The sequence below is a fragment of the Cynocephalus volans genome, chromosome 11, assembly GCF_027409185.1.
Source record: "Cynocephalus volans isolate mCynVol1 chromosome 11, mCynVol1.pri, whole genome shotgun sequence".
In the NCBI taxonomy this organism is placed as follows: domain Eukaryota; kingdom Metazoa; phylum Chordata; class Mammalia; order Dermoptera; family Cynocephalidae; genus Cynocephalus; species Cynocephalus volans.
The window spans coordinates 25,373,892-25,399,769 of record NC_084470.1 but is presented as its reverse complement, the minus strand read 5'-3'; the positions used below and the strand labels follow the sequence as shown (position 1 = coordinate 25,399,769).

General features: G+C 50.3%; 1 protein-coding gene across 1 annotated transcript; it reads left to right on the top strand.

The window, feature by feature from the left end:
- Positions 1 to 565: 565 nt before the first annotated feature.
- Positions 566 to 25,439, top strand: TMEM108 (transmembrane protein 108). The gene is made up of 4 exons (XM_063113361.1): positions 566 to 620; positions 9,257 to 10,666; positions 20,407 to 20,561; positions 25,317 to 25,439. Exons 1-4 carry the CDS (start codon positions 566 to 568, stop codon positions 25,437 to 25,439), a joined length of 1,743 nt encoding a protein of 580 aa, XP_062969431.1.
- The last annotated feature ends 439 nt before the right edge of the window (positions 25,440 to 25,878 follow it).

The following is a 25,878-nucleotide window of genomic DNA, read 5'->3' as shown; positions in this document are numbered from 1 at the left end:
CCGCGGTGTGACCTTCACATTGTGCTTGCTGTCTGACCTTCATGGGTCATTTTTTAAATTTTTTTTTTTTTTTTTTTTTTTTTTTTTTTAGAGCAGTTTTAAATTTACAGAAAATTTGCAAAGGTAGTACAGAGAGTTCCTAGATATTCAGTGTCCTGTTATTAACATCTTACATGACTGTGGTGCATTTGTCACAATTTAATGAACCAATACTGATACATTATTATTAACTGAAGTCTATAGTTTGTTCAGATTTCCTTTGCTTTTGCCTAATGATGTCCTTTTTCTGTTCCAGGATCCCATCTATGATACCACATTACATTTAATTGTCATGTCTCCTTCGACTCCTCTTGTCTGTGACAGTTTCTTAGACTTTCCTTGTTTTTTTTTTTTAAAGATGACCGGTAAGGGGATCTTAACCCTTGACTTGGTGTTGTCAGCACCACGCTCAGCCAGTGAGCGAACCGTCCATCCGTATATGGGATCCGAACCCGGGGCCTTGGTGTTATCAGCACCGCACTCTCCCGAGTGAGCCACGGGCCGGCCCAGACTTTCCTTGTTTTTGATGACCTTGACAGTTTTGAAGAGTACCAGTCAGATATTTTGTAGGATATCCCTCAGTTGGGATTTTTCTGATGTTTTTCTTATGTTAATACTGGGGTTATAGGTTTAGGGGAGGAAAACTACCAAGGTAAAGTGCCATTTTCATACCAAGGCTGCACACTGTCGCCATGACTTATCACTGTCGATGTTGACTTCGATCACCTGGCTGAGGTAGCGTCTGTCAGGTTCTCTACCATAAAGCATGGAACGTTTTGTATGCACCTCTTCCTCTTAGTTTGGGAGAGTACAAGGCAGTCTAGACTGGTACATTTGTGTTCTTTCCCATGATGTCAGCACCATGTTCCCTGAATATTAACAATCCTGTTATTTTATTAGAGCCAGAGTTGACTTTACATCCATCTCATTCTGACTCTCATTTTTGTTTGTTTGAGAAGTCTCTGAGAGAACACCTTTGGTGTATAAGTTTATGCCCCTGTCACAGCTGATTTTATTCCCTTCTAGAATAGCAGCTCCTTGGAGGAAATGGCCACATCTTCAGTATGCAGACACCATACAGCAGCCTCCAACTTTGTTCCAGCTGTCCCCCAGCCACAAAGCACATGTGTGCCAGGCACTGCTAGTACGCATTTGTACACTTCTTCCTTTGGGGGAGCCTGTAGCTATACATCAGAGAAATCATGATATTGTAGCAAGAGCCCAGAATTGACTTGTTTCTCTGTTCCTGAGTCTGTTCAGGAAGGGAGAACAGTAAGGAAACTCAAGTCAAAATCAGCCTATTGAGCTCCATCACTGAAAGAGCTCTGATTCCACTTCTGCTTGGATGATATTCCAGTTATGTAATAGATTGAAACAATAATAGTCATTCATTTTGCTTCTAAATCTGTAGCTTAGGGGTCACTTGTCTCTGCTCCACCCAGACTCAGCTGAGGTGGCTTGACTGGGGCTAGTGATCCATTTTCAAGATGCTCACATGGCTTCAACATGGGAGCAGGTTGGTGCTGGATGTCATCTGGAAGCCTGAGTTCCTTTCCACATGGGCCGTCCTTTGGCTACTCAGGGCTGTTCACAGCATGGTGGCTGGCTTCCAAGAGTAAGCACCCCAAGAGAACCAAAAAGAAGCTGTACCACCTTTCATGACCTGGCCCCAGAAGTCAGGTAGCATCGCTTCAGCCATGGTCACAAACCCACCCAGATTTGAGGGGAAGGAACATGGACCTCAGCTCTCCATAAGAGGGCCAAAGTCACATTTAGGAAGAGTAAGCAGGTTGGGATGTACTGTGGTGGTCATTTTTGAAAAATACAAGCTGCCACAGCTGGCTACTGAATGATTTAGGAGGGTTTCCTATTCTTTGGCAATATTTATTTTAGCCTAGGTGCTGTCCTAGGTATGGGGATATTGCGCTGAAACAAACACAGTCCCAACCCCGGCAGCTTAGACTTCAGCCAGGGAGACAGATGGGACACTGGCCATTTCCATTCAGAGAGAAGGGAGCTGGAACAGAGATAGGCTTAGAGGTTACAGGTGCACAAGGAGGGATTCCTAACACAGTCTTGAAGGCCCAGGAATACTTCCCAGAGGAGTTCTAGGTGGAAAATATTTGTCCCAAGTTAAGTCAAATGACTAAGGCCAGAAAGCTAAAGCTGAGGATAAAAGGCAGCAGAGTTGTCCAAGCATTGCTGCATTTGGGGAAAGAGTTGGTTTTTAATTGTGGTCATCACAGCTGTTTCAGTTATTGTCTTCATCAAGCATTCCTCTGCTCATGTAGGACATTTTCCTGAATCAAAAATTTGCAGTCTCCAGGACTTTGGGGGCAGCCAGGGTCAGAGAAACCTGGCTTTAAATCCTGGTACTACTACGTGGTGGTCGTTTTGGTGTTAAACAAATGATTTAACCATATGTTACCATGGAGATGATGGGGAGGACTTGGGCTGCAAATTTGTCATTCTTTCCTGTTTCTTGCTCCCAGGAAAGGACCTGTGCTCTGTATTGGTGTGTATGTGTATGAGCACACAGGGAAGTGTGTGTGTGAGCACGCAGGCATGTGCATGTGTGTTCCCATGTGCACGTGTATATTTTTGTTAGGAAGCTGTGCTCAGCCTCCCAGAGCTGCAGCACAAGGTGAATTCGTGTTGGCCAGAGGCCACAAGTATGTCGGGGGCACACAGACCCTGTCTTACATGGTTTTCTTGCTGGCACATGTTCTAGAGATTGTGCTCTGGGAAACAGTTCCCAGTGGAGTCATGGACCTCATCTGTCTAGCTGTTGAACCAGCGATCACAGACATTTCTAAAACCCATCAGGTGATGGCCCCAGTTAGCTCTAAGCACTGAGCAGAACCTTCTGTTCTTCAGCCCTGTGATGGGAGGCATGTCCCTAGCAGCACTTGATAGGAGGGAACATTTAAAATGTGGCTGCCTATAGAGAGGGAAGCAGCAAAGCTGTGCCCCCAAAACTCCTTGGTTTCATAAAGAAACCAGGTCACAGGCATGGTACCCAGCTCACCCTGAAGTCAATGATGCATATTTATTTCCGAGTAAGGGAAACCGTGATCCAAGAAAGTAGCAGTTTATGTTTGATCTTTAAAATAAAAGGAGTCACTGAAGTTCAGAGAACGGAGTGCGCTAGAACACTGGAGCCACAGAGAGTACAGAAAGAATGCTCTGAGTGTGGAGCATAAGTGGGGTCAGCTCAGCTGTCTCCCATCCCTGGCCCTATTTAGCTGTGTGGCCAGGGCAAGCCATTTCACTTTACTGGGCCTCAGTCTTCTCGTCTGTAAAGTGAAGATGTTAGATACCAAGACTCCTAATATCCCTTCCAATTAAAAGACGATAATCTTCAAAGTAGAAAAGCCCATTTCCTAGCAAGGTTGTATGTTATTGCCCATACAGGAAACAGCTCCCTGATGGTCTGACTTGGAAGGCTGTAGATACTCTTTCCTTTTGTTGTTGAAACATTGGATGCACTAGCTAAATTCCAAGTGTTACCTATTGATGCAAAAACCGAAACAAAAACAGTGACTTAAAGCAGTAGCAATCATTTGCTTTGTCCTCGAATCTCAGGGGCAACTGGCCTCAGTTGGGAGGTTCTCACTGGGGGTCTCTTGTGTGGTTGCAGTCCAGTAGTGGCCAGGCCGGGGTCCTCTTGCAGACTTCACTCTCATGGCTGGTGCTGGGATGGGGCTCCCCAGGTGTGTGTCGCTCTCCATGCGGTCTCTCCATGTGTGGCCCTCTCGAGGGAGCTGGGCTTCTTCTTACATGGGCTGAGAGCCCCCAGGAGAAACATGACCTTTTCTACCCCCACCTCAGGAAGCTTCTGGTGTCACTTCTGCCTCATTCTGTTCATCAAGGCAAGGGGACATAGATGCCACCTCTTGGTGGGAGGAGTGTCAGAGAACTTACAGACCCAACTTCAATTCACCACACTATATCCAAGCTGCCGTCTTGCTTAGTGACAGGGGATGGCTCCAAAGACTTCTCAGACTCCTGTGATTCTCTGTCACAAAGGTTTAAAAGGACATCGGACAAAATATCTTGCATTAGTAACCTAGTTTAGTAAGCAAGGAAGATTTATGAGAAGAAAATATTTAAAATTATAAGGAAAATGAGTTAGAATTATGTTTATATGAATTATCCACGTAACAAATATGCCATGTGTATGTGTATATAAGCAATTTTAAGAGAAAATGTATATGTAATTTTTCTTCTCCCATACAGTGGTGTGTATGAGACATCAGGATTGGAGAAGAGGCGAGAATTAAAGTAGGGGTATCCGGCCCTTTTATTGTACTACAAGTTCCCCCAGTTACTTGCAAAATAAAGTTAATTTACTGGATCATTAAAAGAACACCACGTGTCATACAGAGCCCTGGAATAGAGATAGAAGAAAACAGGTGAGAAGAAAAGTCAAGAGACCAATAATGGAAAATCAATTCTTAAAAGGTTGTGGATCGTTGCTTTGGAATGTGCGGAGCATCCTGGGGAGGTGGTCAGAGCAGAACAGTGACTGAAAGCAGCCGAGGTGTACATTCTGGATCCAAGCTGCCAGAGTTCAAATCCCAGCTCGCCATTCCCAGTTGTTTGACCAGAGTCAGGTTCCTGTACCTCTCTGCTGCATTTTCTCCGTTGCAATAGGGAGATAATAATAGTACCTGCCTCATCAGGTTGCAGTAAGGATTAAGTTTGTCAGTACTGGCATAGCCCTTCGAGCAGCACGTGGCACATATTAGCCATTTCTCTCTTCGCCAATTCTCTCCTTGCCTTTGCCAGATGCAAATGTCATGCCCAATATGGACTGTGGGCAGCCAACCAAATAAACAGAAGGAATAGGGCTTTTCCTTCCCTTGGGTCCTGGGATCATGTATGCATTGGAATTCTAGGTAGGAGGAGGCCTCCCTGCAACACCTGGGCACCCATCAATCTGTGGGTTTCCACCCCCCCCACACACTAGCCCTTATTCCAACACGTTTTAAAAATCAGTTCCACATTTCAAGCATGTCAAGCTAGATTTTAGCTTTAGTCTCTTACATATTTGGAATTAGAGCCTCCAGCGTCTATTATGCAAATCCATGCAAATAATATGCAAAGATGCAGTAGCCCCAGATTGTGGGGAGGGGGGTGTGTAGGCCAGCACAAAGGGCCTAGGATGGAAATTTACATGTGTTAGGGGAGCCCTGGGCTGAAGGCCTTGCACATTTATTGTGACAGTGTGCACCACATTCAGTTGTTAACCTTTTGTGCCAAGGAGGAGAGGTGAACTCTTGTCTGATTTCCATATTGAAGGGGACAGCAGAGGTTGAGGGAGGTGTCTGGGCATGCAACATTGTAGTGATTTTTATAATACAAATGAAACATTGCTTTGACATAATGGCTGTGGTTCAGGCTGTGGCCCCAAGGAGCTGTGTGTTCTCGGACAAGTCACTTCACTCCTGTTGCACCTCTACAAAACGAGGGACTTTGGAATAGATGAAATCCAGGGCTCCTCTCAGTGTGACATCCACAGTCATCCTCTAGGTGAAAACCCTTGGCACCCATGATGTCAGTGTCCACTTATGCCAAAGATTTATTCTAAAGTCTACAGAAGAAAGAGCTGAGAGGTCATTTTACAGGCCTCTATGACAGAGAAAAAAACCATCAGGGCATGCTGGCAACTAAAAAAGTGGTGGCGGAGGCGGCAGCAGCAGCAGCAGCAAGGGCAAACATATGTATTTACACTGTAAGTCTTAGAGCAGGGAGGGTTCCAGTCTTAGGAATCCCATAGAAATCCTCCCCAGCTGGGAGGAATTTAGCCCCTCGGGTGCTCATGGTGGGAAAGTCAGGGGAATTTCTTTCTCTGAGTACTCTAAAGACCTTGGCCTCTAAAGTGCTGCAAAAGTTCTCCTGGACCTGGGATCAGTTGGTAAAAGCTCTGTGTTCTCCTTGATGCTGCTGCCAAAAGACTGCTGTTTCCTCGGTCTCTGGTTTCTGATTGTATCGGGTACATCTGGTGCTCAACCCCAGGAGCCCCCAGGCCCTTAATACTTTTTTTTTATTAACTTTTTAAAAATTTTTTCTGTGGTTTGGAGGACTTTTTAAAAATTTTATTAATATTATTTTTTTACATTCTATGATGTTACAAAGCAGTTGGGAGGGAGGGGAAGGGGAAAGGGGAAGGAAATGGGATGGAAGAAGGAGGAAGGAGGAGGGGCAGGATTGAGGCCTGTGGCACCCCCCACATTCCCACAGAGAACACTGGGGAGCTTCAAGTAGTGGCTTGGTCATTGCTGGGCTGGGTACAGATATCAGGGGGTTGTGGCCAAGGTATTCAGTCTCCCCCTGCCTCTGGACTGGTTGCGGGTGTCAGGGGACATGGCTGAGGCCCCCAGCCCTCCCCGCTTTCTGACTTGGTAGCCCAGAAGACCTTCTCAATGTTATAGGTGTTCTTTGGCAAAATGAGACTTTTACTAGTTAATATTAAACTTTGTCTCTGGTTGTGGGTACTTTGTTTTTTCTTTCAGTTCTTTGTTGGATTATTTGCTGTTCCTACCACTTAAACTCTGCACTGGAACTGGTTTGTTGTCCTTTGCTTACTTCTAAAATGGGGGAACTTCCTGTGGGGACCAGCACTTGAGCTGTGTGGTTGAGCTAAATTGCTGCTTTGTGCTGATTCCCTAGGGAAGGCTTTACTGGTTTAATGCTTTGTGCAGCTCAGGTTTTAATGGTTGACTTTATAGGTACTTCCAGCTCTCCAGGGATCCAGTGCACCTGGGTTGTGTAAAAACTCTGATCTGGGCCTGAGTCTTCATCAAACCACCCCATGCAATTCTGTATTCCTGACCAGTCTCCTCTGCATGGTCCTGTGCTGATTGGGGTACAGATCAGCTGTCCTTGCTGTGCCCCAGTGTTCCTCTGGTGGGCCCATCTCCTCCACTGCTTGTGCTCCAAACACTTCCCATGGGACGGGCCAGGGAATGATTCACCAGCCTCTGAGTGGCTCCTTTTTTCAGTTGTTGTGAGTCCACGGGAACCCTATTAGTGGTCTTGCTGGCCTTGGGGTCCACCAAGGCCCTCTTCTCCCCTGTCACCTCCAAGCAACTCCATCCAAAGGGCACAGCTGCCACTTTTGCCGGCTCCTGCTCCGTGCACTCAGCAGCTCCATCCTGGATGTGGCTGGGGCTCGAAACCATCAGAGCAGTTTTTTCTTTCTCTCATCGGGTCTTCTCCCACCTTCGTGCACTCCATAGGTCTCTCCTCCTCTTCCCCTGAGCTCTAGCAATCCCAGCTTGGCTGTCATTGCTTTTTTATAGTTGTAACTTGGTTGATTTGTAGGAGAGAGTGATGCTTAGGGACCATCTATTCTGCCATCTTGACCGGAAGAAAAACTCAGGCCCATAATATTAACTCCAGCTGTTGCAACAGCCACCAGTCGAGTGCAGATGTGACCTGACAGCCCTTTAGCCCAGGGCTTCTCTGACTCAGCAGGATGTGCAGTGGGATGGGCACCTGAGAGGCAGCCCCAACCAGTGGGGATTGGAGCCCCTGGCTGAGTGCTCCTTGCAGGCAGTTTGAGGGGCAGCCCACTCAGCTCCTCAAAGGTCCCAAGCAAGTTCATGGTGCTCACCCTGATCAATGCATAACCTGACTCAGATGGGTTTTCCCTGTTTCACTCATCTCAGAACCCCACGGCTGACCCCTCAGATCACTTCCCAAGATAAGCTACCTGCACACAAACTCTGATCTCCATCTCCCCTTTCTCAGGGAATCTCTAATATAAGACGCTGGTATTAATTTGCTCAGGCTGCTGTAACAAAGTACCACACACTGGGAGGCTTAAACAACACAAATGTATTTCCTTATGGTTCTGTTGACTAGAAGTCCAAGGCCAAGGCACCAGCAGGGTTGGATTCTTCTGAGGCCTCTCTGCTTGGCTTGCAGACAGCTGCCTTCTTGCTGCTTTGTCCTTACATGATTGTCCCTCTGTGAGTGACAAGGGGGTCCACATGAACAAGGAGGCATTGACAGGTTAGAATCAGGCATTAGAGGACTGCCTGGCCATGTGTTGTCAGGCAATGGCCCGTCTAAAGTCTACAATCTGAATAGATCTTACATCTCACATTTGTACGAGGTGTTCTTTTTAAATATAGGCACAAGCTGTTGTGATTAATATAATCCACACATATTTAGAAATGTTTTTAAATTATAAGTTTTTGTTCTTGTACATTTCTCAATGAACTAAAAGTATACACATTGACTTTCATACAAAATCGACAGTATGTTTTGTTGCCGTTGTTTTAATGTTCAAAAGGCTCTTCCTACTCAAAAAGGCTGGGCATTGCCAATGAAGATTTTCCGGAGAGTTCAGCTTCATGAGTGCTATAGGAAGAGCAGCTGATAATAAAGACAACCGTAATACCAGCTGGCATTTATAGAATGCGTCTTCTACTCCAGACTCTGTGCTAAGTGCCTTGTGAACACCAGATCGGTCACACTTCTCTGGACTCCTGTCCCCTTCTGCCTGTCACTCTCCTATGGCACTGAGGCATCTTTGCCTTATTTCAGGACTGTTTGTGGATTTGTGCAAGCTCATCCAGGGCCAGAGACTGCCCTGGTCATTTTGTGTCCTCCAGGGCCGGGGAAAGGGCATACCCTCTCTGACTGTTTGGAGAATGGGCCTGAAATGAACAGAGGTGTGTCCGTTTGTGCCTCTGTCTAGTTTATAAATGGAAGATTCAGAAAAGCACACAGGAGTTAGTCAGCTCCTCATTCTGCTCAGGGTGGCCCACACAGAGCTTCCGTCTTCACTGTGGTCAAGCTGGCCTTGACCTCTCCTTGGCTGCCGAGGAGGAAGCAGATGTGGAGGCCACAAAGCTTCCGCATCCCTAGCCCCAGCACGTTCCGAGAAGCTGCCCCTGGGTGGAGGACTGATGGCATTTCAGAGGCATTTGGGAAAGGAGGGGACTGGCCAGTTTAGCTGGCTCTGATTCCCCTGGGCTAGTTTCTGTTCCTGACGGGTGCTGGGTGGCACCTGCCTGATAGACCTGTCCCAGCTCTGTATAAGGATCTGTGTCTGATTGAGTGTTGGGGAACCAGAGTGGGCTTTGGGAATGCTCCCAACATTTCCCCTGAGTTCCTAGAGCTTTCCAAGCTCAGGTAAGGAAGGCCTGAGCTGTAAGCTGCTCTCGGGTATTTCACCTCTTCTCTCTGTCTCCTTCTCAAGGCTTCCTCCTGATCTTGGCACTGACTGAAGCACTGGTATTTGCCATCCAGGAACCATCTCCCAGGGAATCTCTTCAGGTTCTCCCCTCAGGCACTCCCCCAGGCACCATGGTGACAGCACCCCACAGCTCTGCCAGACGCTCCTCTGTGGTGACGCTGTCCCTCCATCCTGATGGACCCTCCTCACAGGCTGCAGCTCCCACAGCAACGGCGACACCCCATCCAGACGGGCACCCTCCTACAAACGCCATCTCCACCATCGTGGTGACAGCAACCACTCCCCATTCTGAAAGTCCCCTGCCCACAGGGCCTCCTCCTGCTGCCATGGCAACCACATCCTCCCACTCAGAGGGCCGCCCCCCAGGGGAGGCTGCGCCCACCATCCTGCTGGCAAAGCCAACAGGAGCCACCAGCCGTCCCACCACAGTGCCCCCCCGGGCTACCACACGCAAGCCCCCCAGACCCCCTGGCTCTTCCCGAAAGGGGGCTGGGGGCTCCTCACGCCCTGTCCCACCTGCGCCCAGTGGACACTCTGGGAGGAAGGAAGGCCAGCGGGGACGAAACCAGAGCTCTGTTCATCTGGGGCAGAAGCGGCCCCTTGGGAAAATCTTTCAGATCTACAAGGGTAACTTCACAGGGTCTGTGGAGCCAGACCCCTCTGCCCTCACCCCCAGGACCCCACTCTGGGGCTATTCCTCCTCCCCACAGCCCCAGACAGTGGCCCTGACCACAGCGCCCAGCACTACCTTGTGGGCACCACCTACCACCCTCCTGGTGCCTGCAGAGGACAAGCCAGGCCTTCCCAGAGTGGACCAGGAGGGTGATCCCACCTTCACCAGCCAAGGAGGGGAGCCGGACACTACCGCAGCCTCAGGTGCCCCTGCCAGCCCACAGCCTGCCCCAGTGCCTTCTCAGCACCCCCGTGGTGACCCGCAGGATAGCCCCAGCCACAGTGACTCTGGGCTTACCGTCACCCCCAGCACCAACAGATCTCCTTCTGCCAGCTCTGGGGTCTTCACGGCTGCCACCACCAGGCCCACCCAGGCTGCCTTTGACGCCAGTGTCTCAGCCCCTTCCCAGGGGATTCCTCAGGGCGCGTCTTCAACCCCACAGGCTCCAGCCCTTCCCCCCGGGGTCTCAGAAAGCACTGTTTCTCGAGCCGAGGAGGAGTCTGCAGCCACCCCCACCATGACCGACAGGGTGCCCAGTCCTCTCTCCACAGTGGTGTCCACAGCCACAGGCAACTTCCTCAACCGTTTGGTCCCCGCTGGGACCTGGAAGCCTGGAATGGCAGGGAACATCTCCCATGTGGCCGAAGGGGACAAACCCCAGCACAGAGCCACCATCTGCCTGAGCAAGATGGACATCGCCTGGGTGATCCTGGCCATCAGCGTGCCCATCTCTTCCTGCTGTAAGTGCCTTGCCTTCCCCCGATTCCTCCCTTCCCTCCTGCCTCTCTCTCTACCATGTCAACCTGCTTGGCCCTAGAATTGCTTTGCCCAGATGTAGGCCACCCCCACCGAGTGGGCTGCAAAAATTCCCAGAACCCCAGGAAACAAGGTAGCAGGACAAGAATCACAGGTTATCCCTGTCCCTAGTCCTCAGCTCTGCCAGGCCATGGCTCAAATGCCCACTGATCCTAAAGCCACAACTCCCAGGAGCTGGAGAGGACCTTGCAGTCTAATCCAACCCCGCAATTTGCAGAAAGAAACGCCAAGCTAGAGAGGTGATCCCAGAGGTAGAGAGGCAGGGCTGGGATGAGGGCTTAGAGTACCTGTCCTCCAGCCCAGCGCTCTTGTGACACCATCCAGCCACACGCACCTTCAAGGGTAGCTCACCAAATGGCTCTGGCGACTTAGCATCAAGAGACCATAGGTGAGAAGAGTTGGTGCTTCCAAATTGACAGCCTCCGACCAGCAGAGCCTTCACCTTCCTCTCCTACTTCTCTTCCATCTTCTTTCTTGTCTTTTCTCTCCTCTCCTCCCTCACTTCCCCTTCTCCTGTCTCTCTCTTCCCCTGAGAAAGAAGAGGAGATGATGCTTACATCTGGTGGGAAGTTCTGTGAGCCTTGGCAAAAACATAGTTCCTGCAGCGAAATCAAGGCTGAGAGTTACATGAATTTTAGCTACTCTCCTCCCCACCGCCACCCATTTTATTTGTTCAGAGGTGGCATGAGCTGGATGTGGAGTGGACGTCATCATTACTGTTTGCTCTCCTAAGGCCACCAGCACCTCCTTGCTGCTGCCTGTCACTCTGTGACTGAGGGGTAGGAAGGCATTCTCTCTGCTGTCTCCACAAAGAACCTGCTAGAACCACTCAGGACCTTGGGCTTCTTTTTTGTCTTCTCCATGTACTTGATCCTCAATTCTTGGAGTTTCTCTGACAACCTTGCAGAAATCCTCATTGTACTCGGCCCCACCCCACCCTAAACGGTTACCATCAGCCACCCCCTCACACACACCCCCGAACCCTTCCAGGGATGACAATTCCCCCCAACACACACACACACAATACTCACTCCTTGGATAGCCCGTTCACCTGTGACTCTTCAGGTTGTTATCCAGCTCTCTTGGGGCCTGAAATTTGCCTCCTTGTAATTTCCATTCTATAGTATGAACTGTGCTTTCCAAACCACACAAAACAAGTCCCTCAGACAACTTCTGAAACATTTGAGATGGCTCTCAAGGGCAGTCTTTGTCCAAGTTGCTCATTCCTGTCTTTTTAAGTCTCCTTCCTAGGCCCACCTTACCCTGGGGCCCGCACCCTGTGTGCCCCCTCCAGGTGGCCTCCACTGCACCCTGGTCCCCAGAAGGGAGCAAGGCATTCTACACATGCCCAGCCAGGAAGAGAGAGGGGATGGTGGGCACTTTGGTCGCAGCAGACAGCCTGCACTGGCATCAGCTTTGTTAGTTGTGTGGCTGCAGGTCACACCAAAGTCTCACCCTGATCTCAAGAGAAAGAAGGCCCCAGAGGCTTCCCAGGGGAGGTCATGAAGCCAGGTCTCCCCAGCCTCTCCTCATGCTGTGGGTCATCAGCACAGGAGGTTATGGCTTCAATATGAACCATGATGACCACTTGGCATTGTACTCCAAGATATTTTTAAATCCACAGTCTGGATTCTGTCTAGTAGCTGCCTCTCCCAGTCCCCTTCAGGTTGGTAAGCAAAGCACCCTTTCTACATCAGATGTGTGGCCTGTTTCTACTTAGGGACCCAATTCCAGAAAAGTGAAAATGTTTGCAAGTTGCTTATTTCATTCTTAATGAAAGCAGCTTTATTGTCTCTCATTGGAACACATACCATATTCTTAAAACTGTGATTGCCCACTTCTAAAACAGAAGAATTATAATGAGGCAATGTAGCACTATTAGCTTATAAATTATTAATAGTGGTCATATTTGGGAAGTAACCACACTAGAGACAGCTTTCTAATTTTCCATTCCTTACACATGTCTTGGATGCTCTAGTTTACAAAGTGAGTTCCCATTTTTTTGTTATCTTTCCATCCTTAAGACAGACCACCTAGAGAAATAAAATAAAAATAAGCACACACACTGCCAAGGTGCCAGGGTGGCTCCAGCCATCATCCACACCTTACAGGTGGGCAGTAAGTCACCAGGTGAAGTGACTTGCACAGGGTCCCAGTCACACAGAGAGTCAGCCCAGATCTCCTGATGCAAACTCTGTTTGTCTAATTCATTGTAGTATTTCCTGAGTGCCCACTGTTGCAGGCTCTATGCCCAGCGCTAGGGAATCAGAGATGTGTCATGTGGCTCCCTCCCCAACTCCCAGCACCCTCTCCCCACCCAGGCCTCCCTCTTTGCCTGGGCTGGATAGCCTGTGCCCCACCTAGATTTTGCAATTCTGAAATGATTCCTACTTCTCCCCCAGCCCTTCTGCTATGTTTGAGTTTGAAATTAGATCAGATCTTGCTGCAAAGCTGGAAAGCCCATGGCTGCCTAAACCGTGCATAAAAATGTCAGCCAAGACAGGAGCAAGGATGCAGGCTGGAACTGCACCTCGAGAATGCTTCTGACACTCTGAAAGGAGCCTTCAGGTGCTGGGGATGGAACACACTGCTTTCTAAAGGAATATACAAACTTCTGTTCAAAGCAGACTCTTGTAGCCCCTTGGGAACCTGCAAGCCCTGCCTCCTTTGACATCTGTCTTGCATTTGAGCCATCTGCATGGGAGGCTCCCGTGAGCCTTCACTCTCCAAGGTCCCTGCTGCAGCCCCTGCTGCCTTTACATCAGCTCCCTGTCCTCGGTCACACCCCATCCTGTGAGACCACCATTAACCCTGTGAAGACCCCGATGAGCGAGGCGTTAAGATAGAATATTTGTTTGGCTCTAGACCCCTGTGTTCTCAGTAAATATTCTCATCTGCTTGAGCTGTTTTCATAGCCCAGCCCCTCTAGTCATCAGGCAAGTAGACCCCTTCAGGTCCAAGGGCCCCATGTTTCAGACCTTCCTGGTGGCTCCATTTATCTTAAAGCTACTCTGCAGCTCTCAAAGAAGGGTCTCATCTTTTGCCAGTTTGCCAGCTATTTCAGGCAATCTGGATTGGTAGCAAAGGGTGTGCTTAGATTTCTTCTCATCTGGCTTTCAGACCAGCCCTGGCCCTGGCCCTGCTTTTCTCCTGCCACCAGAAGCCAGAGTGCAGATGTCCAGGGTGCTGGTCAGGGGGACTACCCTGCTTCTATGGGGGCAGGGGCTGAGCATAGTAGATTGCAGGACTGCGCACGGAGGGGTGGCATCCATCTACCTGCTCTTCCAGGTCACAAGCCCCACCCAGTAGGTGGATGGATCTATGTGTGCCAGGACTGGGAAATGCTTTGTCTCCTGAGCCCTGCCAGATACTCTCAGCCACATATATTTTCAGATGTGCTGGGAACTGAAATTGATTGGATCCAGGCCACACTGGGCTCAGGCAGGGGAGCCCTGCAGCTCCTGAGTTGGTCTCTGCTGCCACCATCAGGAAGCACAGAGCCCACTGCCCCCTGCTAGAAGCCTCTGCACCTGGCGCTGGGTTAATTAGTCCTCACTCAGCATTGTCAGCGCTCTGGGTTTTCATGGGAGATCAGTTCTGTGGCTCCACCAGTCTCCCTTGCTTGTCTCGCACGTGTCACATCCATTCTTGAGAATGCCGTCACCAGCCTCCCTGTGAGAGGATGGGGCTTTATGGAGGGTGAGATCAGGAAACAGGGCCAGCTGCAGATGGTTTTCATTGCCAATCCAAACTAAGCCTGGTGAAGCAGACTAGCGCCTCTCTCTGACCCCAAACACTGAGAGTCCATGTGCACCTTGCCCTAGAGCAGTCTGGCCTCCTTCCAGACACTGATATTAACGGTGCAGCATTCAAAGAGATGGCATGTCATTGTGCCCAGACACGGTTCTTGGCTATGCAAAGGTACTTCAAAAGTTTCATGGAAAAATAGAATTAAAAGATAGTACAAATCTTTCCATGAACTTTTTGAAGTACACTCATATTAGTTCAGTGAATGTTAGATCTGAATTATATACGTACCTTTTTCTTATGGGTCCAAGATGATCTTATAATTACTATATAAGAAAGTCTGGGTTGGAATGACTCTTGCCAATGAAAAGATGAGAGGAGATGGGGACCAGAAGTTGTGGCCGGGAGGCTTGTGTCCTTGGGCTTATGGACCAAAGGGAGGAGGAGAAGCGGGGGGACGAAGAAGACCAAGGGCAAGGCAGGGCTGTCCAGGGGACGCCACCTTGGCCACACCAGCGTCCTGCCTGTGCTCTGACAGCTCTTCTCTGTGCCTCCCAGCCAGTGCCCCTGGTGGGAGCCCCCTCAGGCTTCTATCCGCCAGGCTGGGGAGCCAGACACTAAGCCCCCCGACCTGGTTTCCCCAGGCCCGTGGCCTCATGTCCCACCTGGCCTCCTTCCATACACTGAGGCCTCTCTTTGCCTCCTCCCTCAACCTCCAAAGGAGGGAAATCACTGCCCCCAGCCCTGGCTCACCCTCATGTTAGCACCACTGCACTAATCCTTCCCCTCGCTGGTCTCAGGTTTCTCGTCTGTAAAACGAAGGGACCAAACAGAAACGTGTCATAGCTCCCCATCCTCTCCAACTTCTCCAACTTTCACCCTGCTTGGGTCACTAGAGAGGCAGCTGGTATGCTAGAAAGGCTTGGCGTGTGTAACCAAACACACCTGCACGTAATCCCAGCTCTTGCCATATGTTGGCTATGGGACTTAGACAAGTTACTTAACCATTGATCCAGTAAGTTTTCTCATCTGTAAAATGGGACTAATATCCACTGTGTTAGTTCTAGTCCTTCAAGAAGGAGGCACCAAGGCAGCATTAGACATGCAAGGGAATTATTGGGAGAAACACCTGTAAAGTGTTCTGGAAGGAACTGAAAGAACAGAGAGCCCCGGGCTGCAGTGCAGCCCTGACACCCGAGAAAGGAGAGAGGGAAGGAAGGGCAATTGGGCAGGAAGAGTCTTGGACTGCAGTGTAGTCCTAAGAACATTCCTGCCAGGCCAATGGGAATTCTCGGGCGGTTAGAGGAATGCCATGTCCCACAGGAACAGGCCTACGCTGGTAGCTCTGCCATGGTCAGTCGTGGCTGGGAGCAGCCTGGGAAACACGTTTTCAGCACTAACATTGTGGATCCAGAAGGGCAGCAGCTGGGCTGTTGTCTGCTGTGCTCCGTGCAGCAGGAGATCTGAGTGCGCATTTCCAGGGCTGCAACACCCACCTCAGAGACTTGTAAAAAGCTGAGATGACGCATGTTAGCTCTAATCCCAGTGTCTGCCATGAAGAGAATGCTCAGTAAATGGCAGTGATCAAACAGTGATCATCATTCACCTTATTGTGAGGATTTGCAGCACGTGCTCGAACAGGCCAGGGAGAGAGCCATTTCAGCGGGTGTTTGAAAACACTGAATCCCCAGGGGCCCTGTAGGGTTTCATTCCCATTTCTGTCACACAGCAGGTCCCATCACCTGAAAGCATGTCCTTCCTAGAAATGTGAACACAGCATCCAGGGCTTCATCTTAAAATCAGTGGCCCTTTTCCTTCTTGTCACACACCTGACAAGCCATAGATTATTCCCATTGACATTCCTGGGAACCAAGACAGCTTGCTTAATTCTCAGCTCTGTTTTAAAACTCAAGGAAACAGGGACCCACTGCCCTCCTCCTCTAGAGTCTTGATGGCTGTTGCCTTTGCAGAAACAGAGCAGTGGAAGCTTTTCAACCAAATGGGAAAGGGGGTGGTCTAGTGCCTTGTGCTTGCATCGAGCCATGCAATTTACAAAGTGCTTCACATACCAAATGTATGTGCCCCCCCAGTGCTCAGGACAATACAGGACAGTGGTCATCAACTTGAAGGTCACTGAGACCCGGGTCCAAGTTGCAGTAATTAGCTGGGTGGTTAGCGGCCATGGCCTTCGGTAACCTCCTGTGTCAATGGGAAGAGTAACAGTGCCTTCCTCACACAATCAGTGTGTGGGTTAAATACAACTGTAAAGTGCCTGGGTCTGTGTTGGGAATATAGTAGAGACTCCGTAAGTCTGACTCGTACTTGTCTTTCCTGGTTGGAAGGTCTGACCACTGAAATAAACAGTGAAAGTTCCAAACAACAGGTGGAGCTTTGGCCTTGAGCCGTCCAACAATCATGCAGCCCAGTTTTTCATTCCAGATCTCCCTTGTGGAGGATGCTGGGAAAACAAGAAGAGAGCTCTCATTAATTAAGCACCCACTGTGTGTGAGAAGCTGTGCTTGGCATTTTGCATCCCTGATCTCTTTCATTCTCATTACAACCCTATGACATTCATTTTGATCAGACAGATGCAGTGACTTACCAGGTGTAATACATGGCAGGCCCATGACTTGAGCTCAGGTCTTTCTTACCCCAAGCCCGTGCCCTTTCTATAGTCAGGCTGGCTTCCAGTGAGTAAATGAAATGGTGTTTGAGAAGCACCAGAAACTTCCCGAGAGAAGTATAATCAGGCCTGGAGCACTAGCAACCCGTGAGGGGGTGAAAGCAGGGAACAGAACTCCCTGTTCCGACTCCCAGGCCGACCTGCAACAATGCCAGCCCTTCTGCAGGGTGGGGTGCCTGCATCTGGCATTCCAAACAGACCCAGGCTCCAGAGCCTGGGGCAATGTGGGCTGTCAGAGCACTGGACTGGGGATCAGAGGCCTTGCAGTCTGCAACCGGGTTTCCATTGCCCACTTTGTAGAATAAGAATGTAGGCTGGGGAAGGGGCTGATCTGGTTCAGCACCTACTGTGTGCCAGGGACTACATGAAGTGCTGCTGAATGCATGCTTGCATTTAACCTGCCCAGAGGAAGCTGAGGCCGAGAGAGATTAAGTCACTTTACTTAGATCATGCAAGTGATAGAGTATCATCTGCACTCTGATGATAGAGTCTACGTCTCTCTCGCCGTATTGCCTAGGCAGTACCTAAGACTGCATCTGTCACTTTGTTCTGCTTATAACTGCTCAGCAGAGCAGAGGCCCAGATAATCTTCCTTAGAAGATACAAATCTGGCTGACGAATACATTTTTTTGCCCCTGCCAGACTGTGTTTTGTGTCTGTGGCAGTGTTTTGGGTGACATGACAGGATGTGCCCTTACAAGCTGGTAAGTGAAGAATCGCTCTCTTTGTCCCAACATAGGCAACATCCCTGACAACCCCTCCTCCTCCCCCACCATTCTCCTCAGGTTCCAACTCCCCAGAACTGAGCTGGAGCTGAGGAATCAGCACCTTTCCCACTTCCCAAGTTCATGGCTCCCTCTTTGTTTATGGCTTCTGTTTCACCAGCTTGAATTCCCCCTGGCTACTTCACCATCCCAGTTCCAGGAGCAGGGTGAAAGGTACTGACAATGAAGAATAAAGACATCAGAAAAGGAGAGCGGGGACCTGGGGTCCTGTCCCAGCCCTGCCACTCACAAACCTGTGAGCTGTGGCAAGTCAGCTGGCAGCTTTGGGTAGTTCCTCCTCTGTAGAATAAGAAGGTGGCCTAAACTGCAAGTATCAGGCTGAGCTCTGCAGCCCCCTTCTCACCCTTTTCCTTCTTCAGCCATTTGAAGAAGGGGCTTTGGGTAAGGAAAGGAGGGAAAATGGGAAGAGACCCACAAAATCTGAAAAATTCTCTACCAGCTAATCTCTAAAATCCCCGTCAGCCCAAACATTCAGAAATCACCTCTATGTTTTAAAAGTTTTTAAAAGGGATCTGGAAGAATGATAAACAAATTAGAAGTCTTTTTGATCAAAACAAATCCGATGAAATGGAAACTTACCCTATCTCTTGACCTTGTTCCAAGGCCTTTACAGGGTGAGCTGCCAGCAACACTGACAACCAGAAAGAAAGCTACTGAATTCCTGTCACCCACAGGGAGCTGGGGGCTGGGCTCTGAGCTCTCAATCTGTACAGGTGCCAGCTTTTGCAGCTGCCCCAGACCCTGGCATTCACTACCACCCCACCACCCTATGCTGGCCAAACCCTTGGGCTGCTGTGGACGGAGCTGGCCCTCTGCTGTCCCCTGCTGCCGGCCTCTCTGGACAGCTCAGCCTGCGCCCCCAACTCCCTAGCAGAAATGGTCAACACCACCAGCATGTTGGGGGCAGCCCTGTGTACCCCTGGCCTGGGGTTTCAGCCCTCTCCCTCCCCCCAATGTTCTGGTGATGGTGAGCTTGGGGCAGGATGTACTCTGTCCTCGCTGACTGGCTTCTCCCCAGGAGGGCTTCTGCTACCTTGTCATTGCATCCACCGTTCTTCTGTGTGGTCCTGGACAGGCCACCCGCCTCTCCGACCTCAGAAGCCTTCCCTGTCAGCATGCCCAAGCCACTCTGTTCACACCTGGTTCCTCAGCAAAATCTAGACATATTCCCTCCTGGGGCCCTGTGAGGTTGGACAGACCAGGTCACACATCACAGTGTGCTCAGTCAGGCTATGTGGAGCCCTGATCGGGCCTCCATGCAGGGTGGGCTTTTGCTTCAGTCTGAGGCAGCATCATGGATGGTTACAAGTACAGACTTTGGAGTTCACATGTCCGGGTTTGCTTTGGGGCATATCACTTTACCTCTCTGAGCCTCAGTTTTCCTATCTGTGAAATGGGGACCTTTGTAATACTGACCATATGGGGTTAAATGGAGAACTAAATGAATTAATAAAATGCTTGGAACCATGCCTGGTGCATAAGTCCTGTATAACTGTTAGCACCATTTTTTTTTTATTTTATGAGGATGATGATGGTGCCAAAGAAGCAGTTTTCTCAGGCCCCAGGCTCATCCTGTAGAGTTCACCGTGCCCTGCCCCACTCTGCCCTCCTCCCACTCTGACTGAGAACTCTCCTCATGAGGCCGGCGGTGAGACTCAGAGCACACGTACTGTTCTCTGCAGCCACGCTCTGAGGAGCCCCAAATGAGCAAGGCTTTTTCTTGGCACAAATTAAAGGAGCGGCACTGCAGAATCCACAGATATCACCAAATTACATCCGAGCCCCATGTCCCCAGCCCTGGGGGTGCAGCTCCAAACACTACCCTGACCCCGTCTCCTGCGTCACTCCCCTCACTCGCTCCACTCCAGCGTGCTGCTCTCTCCTCCTCCTCACACTCACCTAGCCTGTCCCCACCTCAGGACCTTTGCACGTGCTGTTCTCCCCTGGGACACACTGCTCCACCCTGCACATGGCTAGCCCCTTCCCCAAATTCCAGTCTCCACTCTAAGGTCACCTAGTCGGGGAAGCCTTTCATGATGTCTCTAAAGCAGTCTCTGTCCCAAGTCCCCCTCACTGGCTCTCTCACTTCACCCTGTTTTATTTTCTCCTAGTGGTTATTACTATCTGAATTCACCTTGTTTATTCATTTTGTTTACTGCCTACACGTTGTCTGACCCCCTCTGCACCCCTCTACACGCACTATGATGGAAGCAGGAGGCCTTGGTCTGTTTTTCACCCCTGTTTCCCCAACACCTGTAATAGTTTCTGGCACAAAGCAGGCACTCAACATAGATAGATATTTGTTGAAAGAACAAATGAATGAATGCGGTAAGTAGCTGAAGGTGTGGCCATCACAGCCCCACCTGGAGACTGGCATTTGTCACCTGGCAATCTGGCTCGGTCCTTGCTGCCTCCCTGTCCCTTTCTCTGACCTGAACTCTCTCCACAGCTGTCTTGCTGACAGTGTGCTGCATGAGGAGGAAGAAGAAGACGGCCAACCCGGAGAACAACCTGAGCTACTGGAACAACGCCATCACCATGGACTACTTCAACAGGCATGCCGTGGAGTTGCCAAGGGAGATCCAGTCCCTTGAAACTTCTGAGGTAATGAGCCCCACATAAGAGATCTCCCTGGAAGTGCTGGCCTCACTGTGGAAAAAGCACCAGCTCCAAAGGGAGCCACGGAGCACCTGCTCATTGCTGAATGTCTTGCTCCTCAATGCGTGGTCCGTGGTCCTGCAGCATCAGTCACAGCCAAGAGGTTGCAGGCCCCACCCCAACCCTGCTGAGTCAGGATCTGCATTTTAGCAAGAATCCTCAGGTGCTTTCTGCATATTAAAGTTTGATCAGTCCCACTGATCCTGGGACTTTTGGTTTCTGGGAACAAGTCAAAAAATACTCATTGAGGACCTGTTTTGTGGCAAGGACTCTCAGGGAACTATGAAGATGCTGGGGGATGAACCCCAGCATCACTCAAAAATGAAACAAATTAGGGGAAACACAATAAGAGTTATAGACAAAGAGCTGTGGAAACCCAGGGGAGGAGAGCCTTCCAGTGGAGGTGCTAGGAAGGATAAGGGGATTTCAACAGGCATCCCAGCAAAGGAAGTGGCCTGAGTAAAGGTGGGGATATGTGCTGGATGTGGCACGTCAAGGGAGAGAAGGCGACACTGAATCAGGGAGTACTGGCCCAAGACACCCGGCTGACCAACAAGAGCTTGGCTCTAACCCAGGACTCTCTGACCGCGGAGTCCATGCCCTTTCTGTTCTCACATGGAGGGTGGAGCAGAGGCTGGGTTGGTACAGGAAGGAGGGATGAAGGCCAGAGTAGACACAGCCTTGAATGGGGTATTATGGAGTTCAGACTTTCATTTGGGACAGCAGAGGGTCATTGAAAGTTTTGAGCTTTGGGTGACCCAGTTTTAGAAGGATTATGCTGATGGCCTGATGAAGGAAGTCTGTACGTGAGCAGTGAATGGATAAAGAAGGAAAAGAAGGGTGGTTAGGTGGATGCATGAATGGATGGAAGGATGAACAAAAAGATGGACTAAAAATAGGTGGGTCGACTAGGGTGTAATTGAGATGGCCCAGGAGAAAGATGGTGGACATCCGAGAAAGGCAGTGAGAGCTGAGAAGAGGGCTTGAGGAGGTGCAGTCCGCGTCTCGCCTGCAGATTCTTTCTCCACCACAGCCAGGATGATCTTTTACAAACATAAATGCTGTCCCATTGCTCCCATGCTCAAAACCCCTCAGTAGCTTCCCATTGCTCTTAGGTTAAAGTTCAAAGTCTTTTACAGGGCCTGCAAGATAGGCCTAGCCCTGGCCCCACTCCCCAGCCCCGCCGCATGCCCCCTCTGTCCCTCTTCTGCTAAACTCCAGCCACACTGGATTTCTTTCTTTTTGTTCCTTCACGGCACCAAGTGCCATTGCACCACTCCAGGTCTGTGCATGAGCTGCTCCTCTCCTGCAGTGTCCTCTGCCCCTCCACAGCACCCCCTTCACTCGGTCACCTCACTGACTGCTGCCCATCATCCAAGACCCAGTCAAAGCATCACTTCCTGAGGGACGCCCCCTGACCCGCTTGGCTGGGTTGGCCTGTCCTGTCACATGGTCTCTGCATTCTCTGTTTCTTCATGGTGGCACTTCTTAGAGCTGTGGTGATGCGGCTCTGGCCTGATGCTAGCTCAGCGCCTCTGCCCCGCATGAATAACCAGCTGCTTCCACATTGCCGAACCCAGCAGTCAGTGCCAGCTCCCTCCGTTCTCACTCTGCCACGGCACTGGCACCGTCCATCCTGCCTCCCCGCCTTTCTTCGCCGGCCGCAGGCCCTCCCTCTCTGGTTCTCCACCTCCCGGCAGCTCCTTCTCCATCCCCATTACAGGTTTCTTGACCTTTCCCGACCCTGATCACTGGAGCGCCCAGTCTCAGTCCTGCCACTGCTTCTCTTCTCTTTCTGCTTAGTTCCCTGAACTAATTACCATCTCGGCACCATCGACTCCACACTTCTCTCTGAGCCTTGACGTCTCCCCCAAACTCCAGACTCACGTGCCTGGCTACCCTGCACACGTCTAGCAGGCCTCTCAAGCTCAACGTGCCCGAGGTTGAACTTTTCATTACCCCTCCCCACCCCAAACCCAAAACTCACCTGGTGTCTCCCATTGTGTAGATGGCACTGCCGGTCACCTTGCCCTCTTGTACGCCCACATCCAGTCTGCCAGCAGATCCCATTGGTTCTTCCTCAGGATGAGCACTTCTCACCTCCTGCACAACTGTCTCTGGTCCAGGCCACCCTCTGAGGCTCCCACGTTGTGATGGCTGCAGTGGACTCTCCGCTACCATCTTGCTTTCTGCAGTCTGTCTCCACCCAGAGCCAGATGATGTTTTCAAGGCAGGACCCACGTCAACCACGGCTGGCAACTCTCAATGGGTCATCTTCACACTTTGGCTCGTCTGACATCCCTTCATGAGCTGGCCCCTGCCCACCTTCCAGCCCACTTCCCATCGATCACACACTCGAGCCACGCTGGCCCCAATGCTCTCCCTCCTACACAGGACACTGTGTCCACCCCTGGAGCTTTGCTCTTGTGCCTGTCTGAAATATTTTGTCCCTCACTGGATGCCTTGATCCCTCACTTCCTTCAGGTGTCTGTTTCAACATCACCTCCTCAAGGAGGCCTCGCCTGACCATTCTAGACATTCAGAGCCCTCCTTCAACCTCTGTCTCTTTCCCTGCTTTATTTTTCTTCAGAGCACTTCTCAGCCCTTGACGTTGCCTCTCTGATGACTGCTTTGTGGTCTGGCTCCCCTGCTAGAATATCAGCTGCCTGAGGGCAGGAGTCCAGTGTGTTGGGTTCACTGCTCCATTCCCAGCACTTAGAACAGTGCCTGGCACATGGCAGGTACTTGGTAAATGTTAGTCAAACAAATGAGCTACAGATTGTGTTCAACACAATTTAGCCATCACCCAGCTGAGAACCTAACACAGAGTAGATGCTCAGTAAAAAAATGTAACCAAAGGATAAACCGAGAGACAAGCTTCATGGAAGCATTGACCTTGAGTGTGGCTGGTGCACATTTTACATGGCCAAAACTGTTCCTGAGAACTGTCACAGTGAGTGAAAAGATATGTAACTTGGCAAAAGGGTGGCCCCACTTTGAGTGTGGGCTGTTAGCCACAGGACGACACTTGTGAACACACCATAGAAAAGGGAGCACCAGGGCCACCGTGCACACAGCAGAGGCCATGGTGACAAGGACCGACCCAGCCACCACGACCTCCACAGGACCACAGCTCACAGCTCGGCGTGCCTTCCGAGTGCACCGTTGCCATCTCCCTCCCAGCAGTCTACTGCCCTCATTCGGCTTTGTTTCAAGTGATATGACATTTGTCCTGGCTCTCTGGGCTCATGGTACCCAAGGGCGAGGGCGGGCAGCCCAGAGCCACCACCAAGCTAGCGTGCCTGCTCCCCTGGCGCTGAAGAGAGCAGCACCCGCGGGCCACCGCAGCGCCACAAGTGCTGGGTGGCGGCTCCATTCTTCCTTTTCCCTCCTCCTCTCCTTCTCTTTTTCCTTCTTTTCTCCTTGGTTATTTCCTAAATAACTTTCTCTTTTGTATGCAGTGAAATGTACCCACGTGCTACCCAAGCCCAATCTCAGCCTCCAAAGTTCCCCTTCACAGCTCATCCCGAAAGCAAGGTGGGAAGGAGGGTGTCCCGCCTGTGGGGGCCGCCCCGTCCCTCTTCGTCAGGGGGCTGGCCCCGCGCCCACCCTCCCGACAGACGCCACTGCTGCGGACACCGGCCACGTTCTTGTCTTCCCAGAAGACGTTTCATGAACACTGGCATTTCTTCCTGTCTCTCCTTATGACTCATGGAGCCATAAGTACTCTTCAAAGGTTATCTGTTGTATATGTTTTGTTGAAAAATAAACTTCAGAGAATTAATTGTGGCTTCTTAAAATGAAGACATTTCTAAGCAAATCTGGCATAAGCCAGTATGCCTAGGCCTATTGGCTGGCAGGTTCTTAGACTTCAGCTTTGATTAGAACAAGCTATGACTTTTCCTCCCCGCCTCCCACCATCCCCAAATTAAAACCTGGGCCTGAATCTGAGGACAGCCGTTCAGTGGCCCACCAATGCTTGCAGTCCTTGGTAGCTGAGTCAAAAGCCCTGCCAAGATACTCAGATGAACCTCTGAGCAGTAGATTGCCTATGCCTAGGCTTTTCTGCCCCTGGGTTTGTACAGACTGAATTTTTCACTTACCACCTATTGTGCGGTCACACGAAGATTCAGATCTGTTCAGCTCAGCACTTCTAGTACTGCAGGAAATGGGACAGTAATTCTGACCAGGCCCTGGGAGGACTCGGGAGGGAGAAGAATTGACCCTTGAAGTCTCTAACAGGCCTGTCAGACTCTGGCAGGTGGGTGGTAGAAGAGGAAAGAGGTGGGCGAGTATAGGTGTGTTCAGGAAGGAAAAGCAGAGAAGTTTCCCAGAGGTGTGTAAGAAAGAGGCAAGGAGTCTGGGATCCAAGTGGACCAGGTCTTGCCCACTAAGGCAGTGAGCCATGCGCTGTGTGTGCCGCGCACGGCAAGCCCCCCTCAGACTTTGACAAGAAAAGCGGTACCGTCTCTGGCAACTTGGGGTACGGGGGATTCAGGAAGCAGGAAACCTTTTTTGGAAGCTGCTATAAAAATCTGGAACAACAACAGAGAAGGCTGTGCACCTCGGCATTGGTAATGGAGATGATGAAAATGTGTCCCAAGCAATCCCACGCCAGAGTAAATGTTCCCAGGTGTAAGTTTAAGAACAGTCACCTCTTAAGCCTCCCTGGCTCACACCATTTCCTTCCTCTCTCCCCAGGATCAGCTCTCAGAGCCCCGCTCCCCGGCCAACGGCGACTATAGAGACACTGGGATGGTCCTTGTTAACCCCTTCTGTCAAGAAACACTGTTTGTGGGAAACGATCAAGTATCTGAGATCTAACTGCAGCAGGCTTCGCTTTGCCATTCTCTATTTTTCATCTCTAAATTATAACTATACAAATATATATATTATAAATATAACCTTTGTGTAACCCTGACTTGATGAGAAACATTTTCAGCTTTTTTTCCTAAGAATTGTCAACATCTTTTTTATAAGTGTGGTTTAAAAAAAAAAAAAAAACTTTACAGAATGATCCGTGGCTTTATAAAATAAAGGTATTTCTAAGCAAAGCAGTTGCACTGATTGCTTCTCTCAATAACTGTTCTGTTCTGAGCACTTGAGGAGCCCGGGGCCCCGGGCAGGTGAGGTGAGAGACTGGCCTCCTGTAGAAGCTGAGTGTTGTGTTAAAATGGTCAAGTGCATGGTCCTTTGAGTGATTCATAAAGTTCTAGCTCCTCTTGATTCAGTGTGACCTCATTTCCTCCCTTGTGTTCACACC

Excerpts from the sequence above, each read along its gene's own strand:
- TMEM108 (XM_063113361.1), top strand. The coding sequence starts at position 566 with ATGACCTTGACAGTTTTGAAGAGTACCAGTCAGATATTTTGTAGGATA. Across the intron at positions 10,667-20,406 it reads CGTGCCCATCTCTTCCTGCT|CTGTCTTGCTGACAGTGTGC; the intron begins GTAAGTGCCTTG and ends CTCTCTCCACAG. Across the intron at positions 20,562-25,316 it reads AGTCCCTTGAAACTTCTGAG|GATCAGCTCTCAGAGCCCCG; the intron begins GTAATGAGCCCC and ends CTCTCTCCCCAG.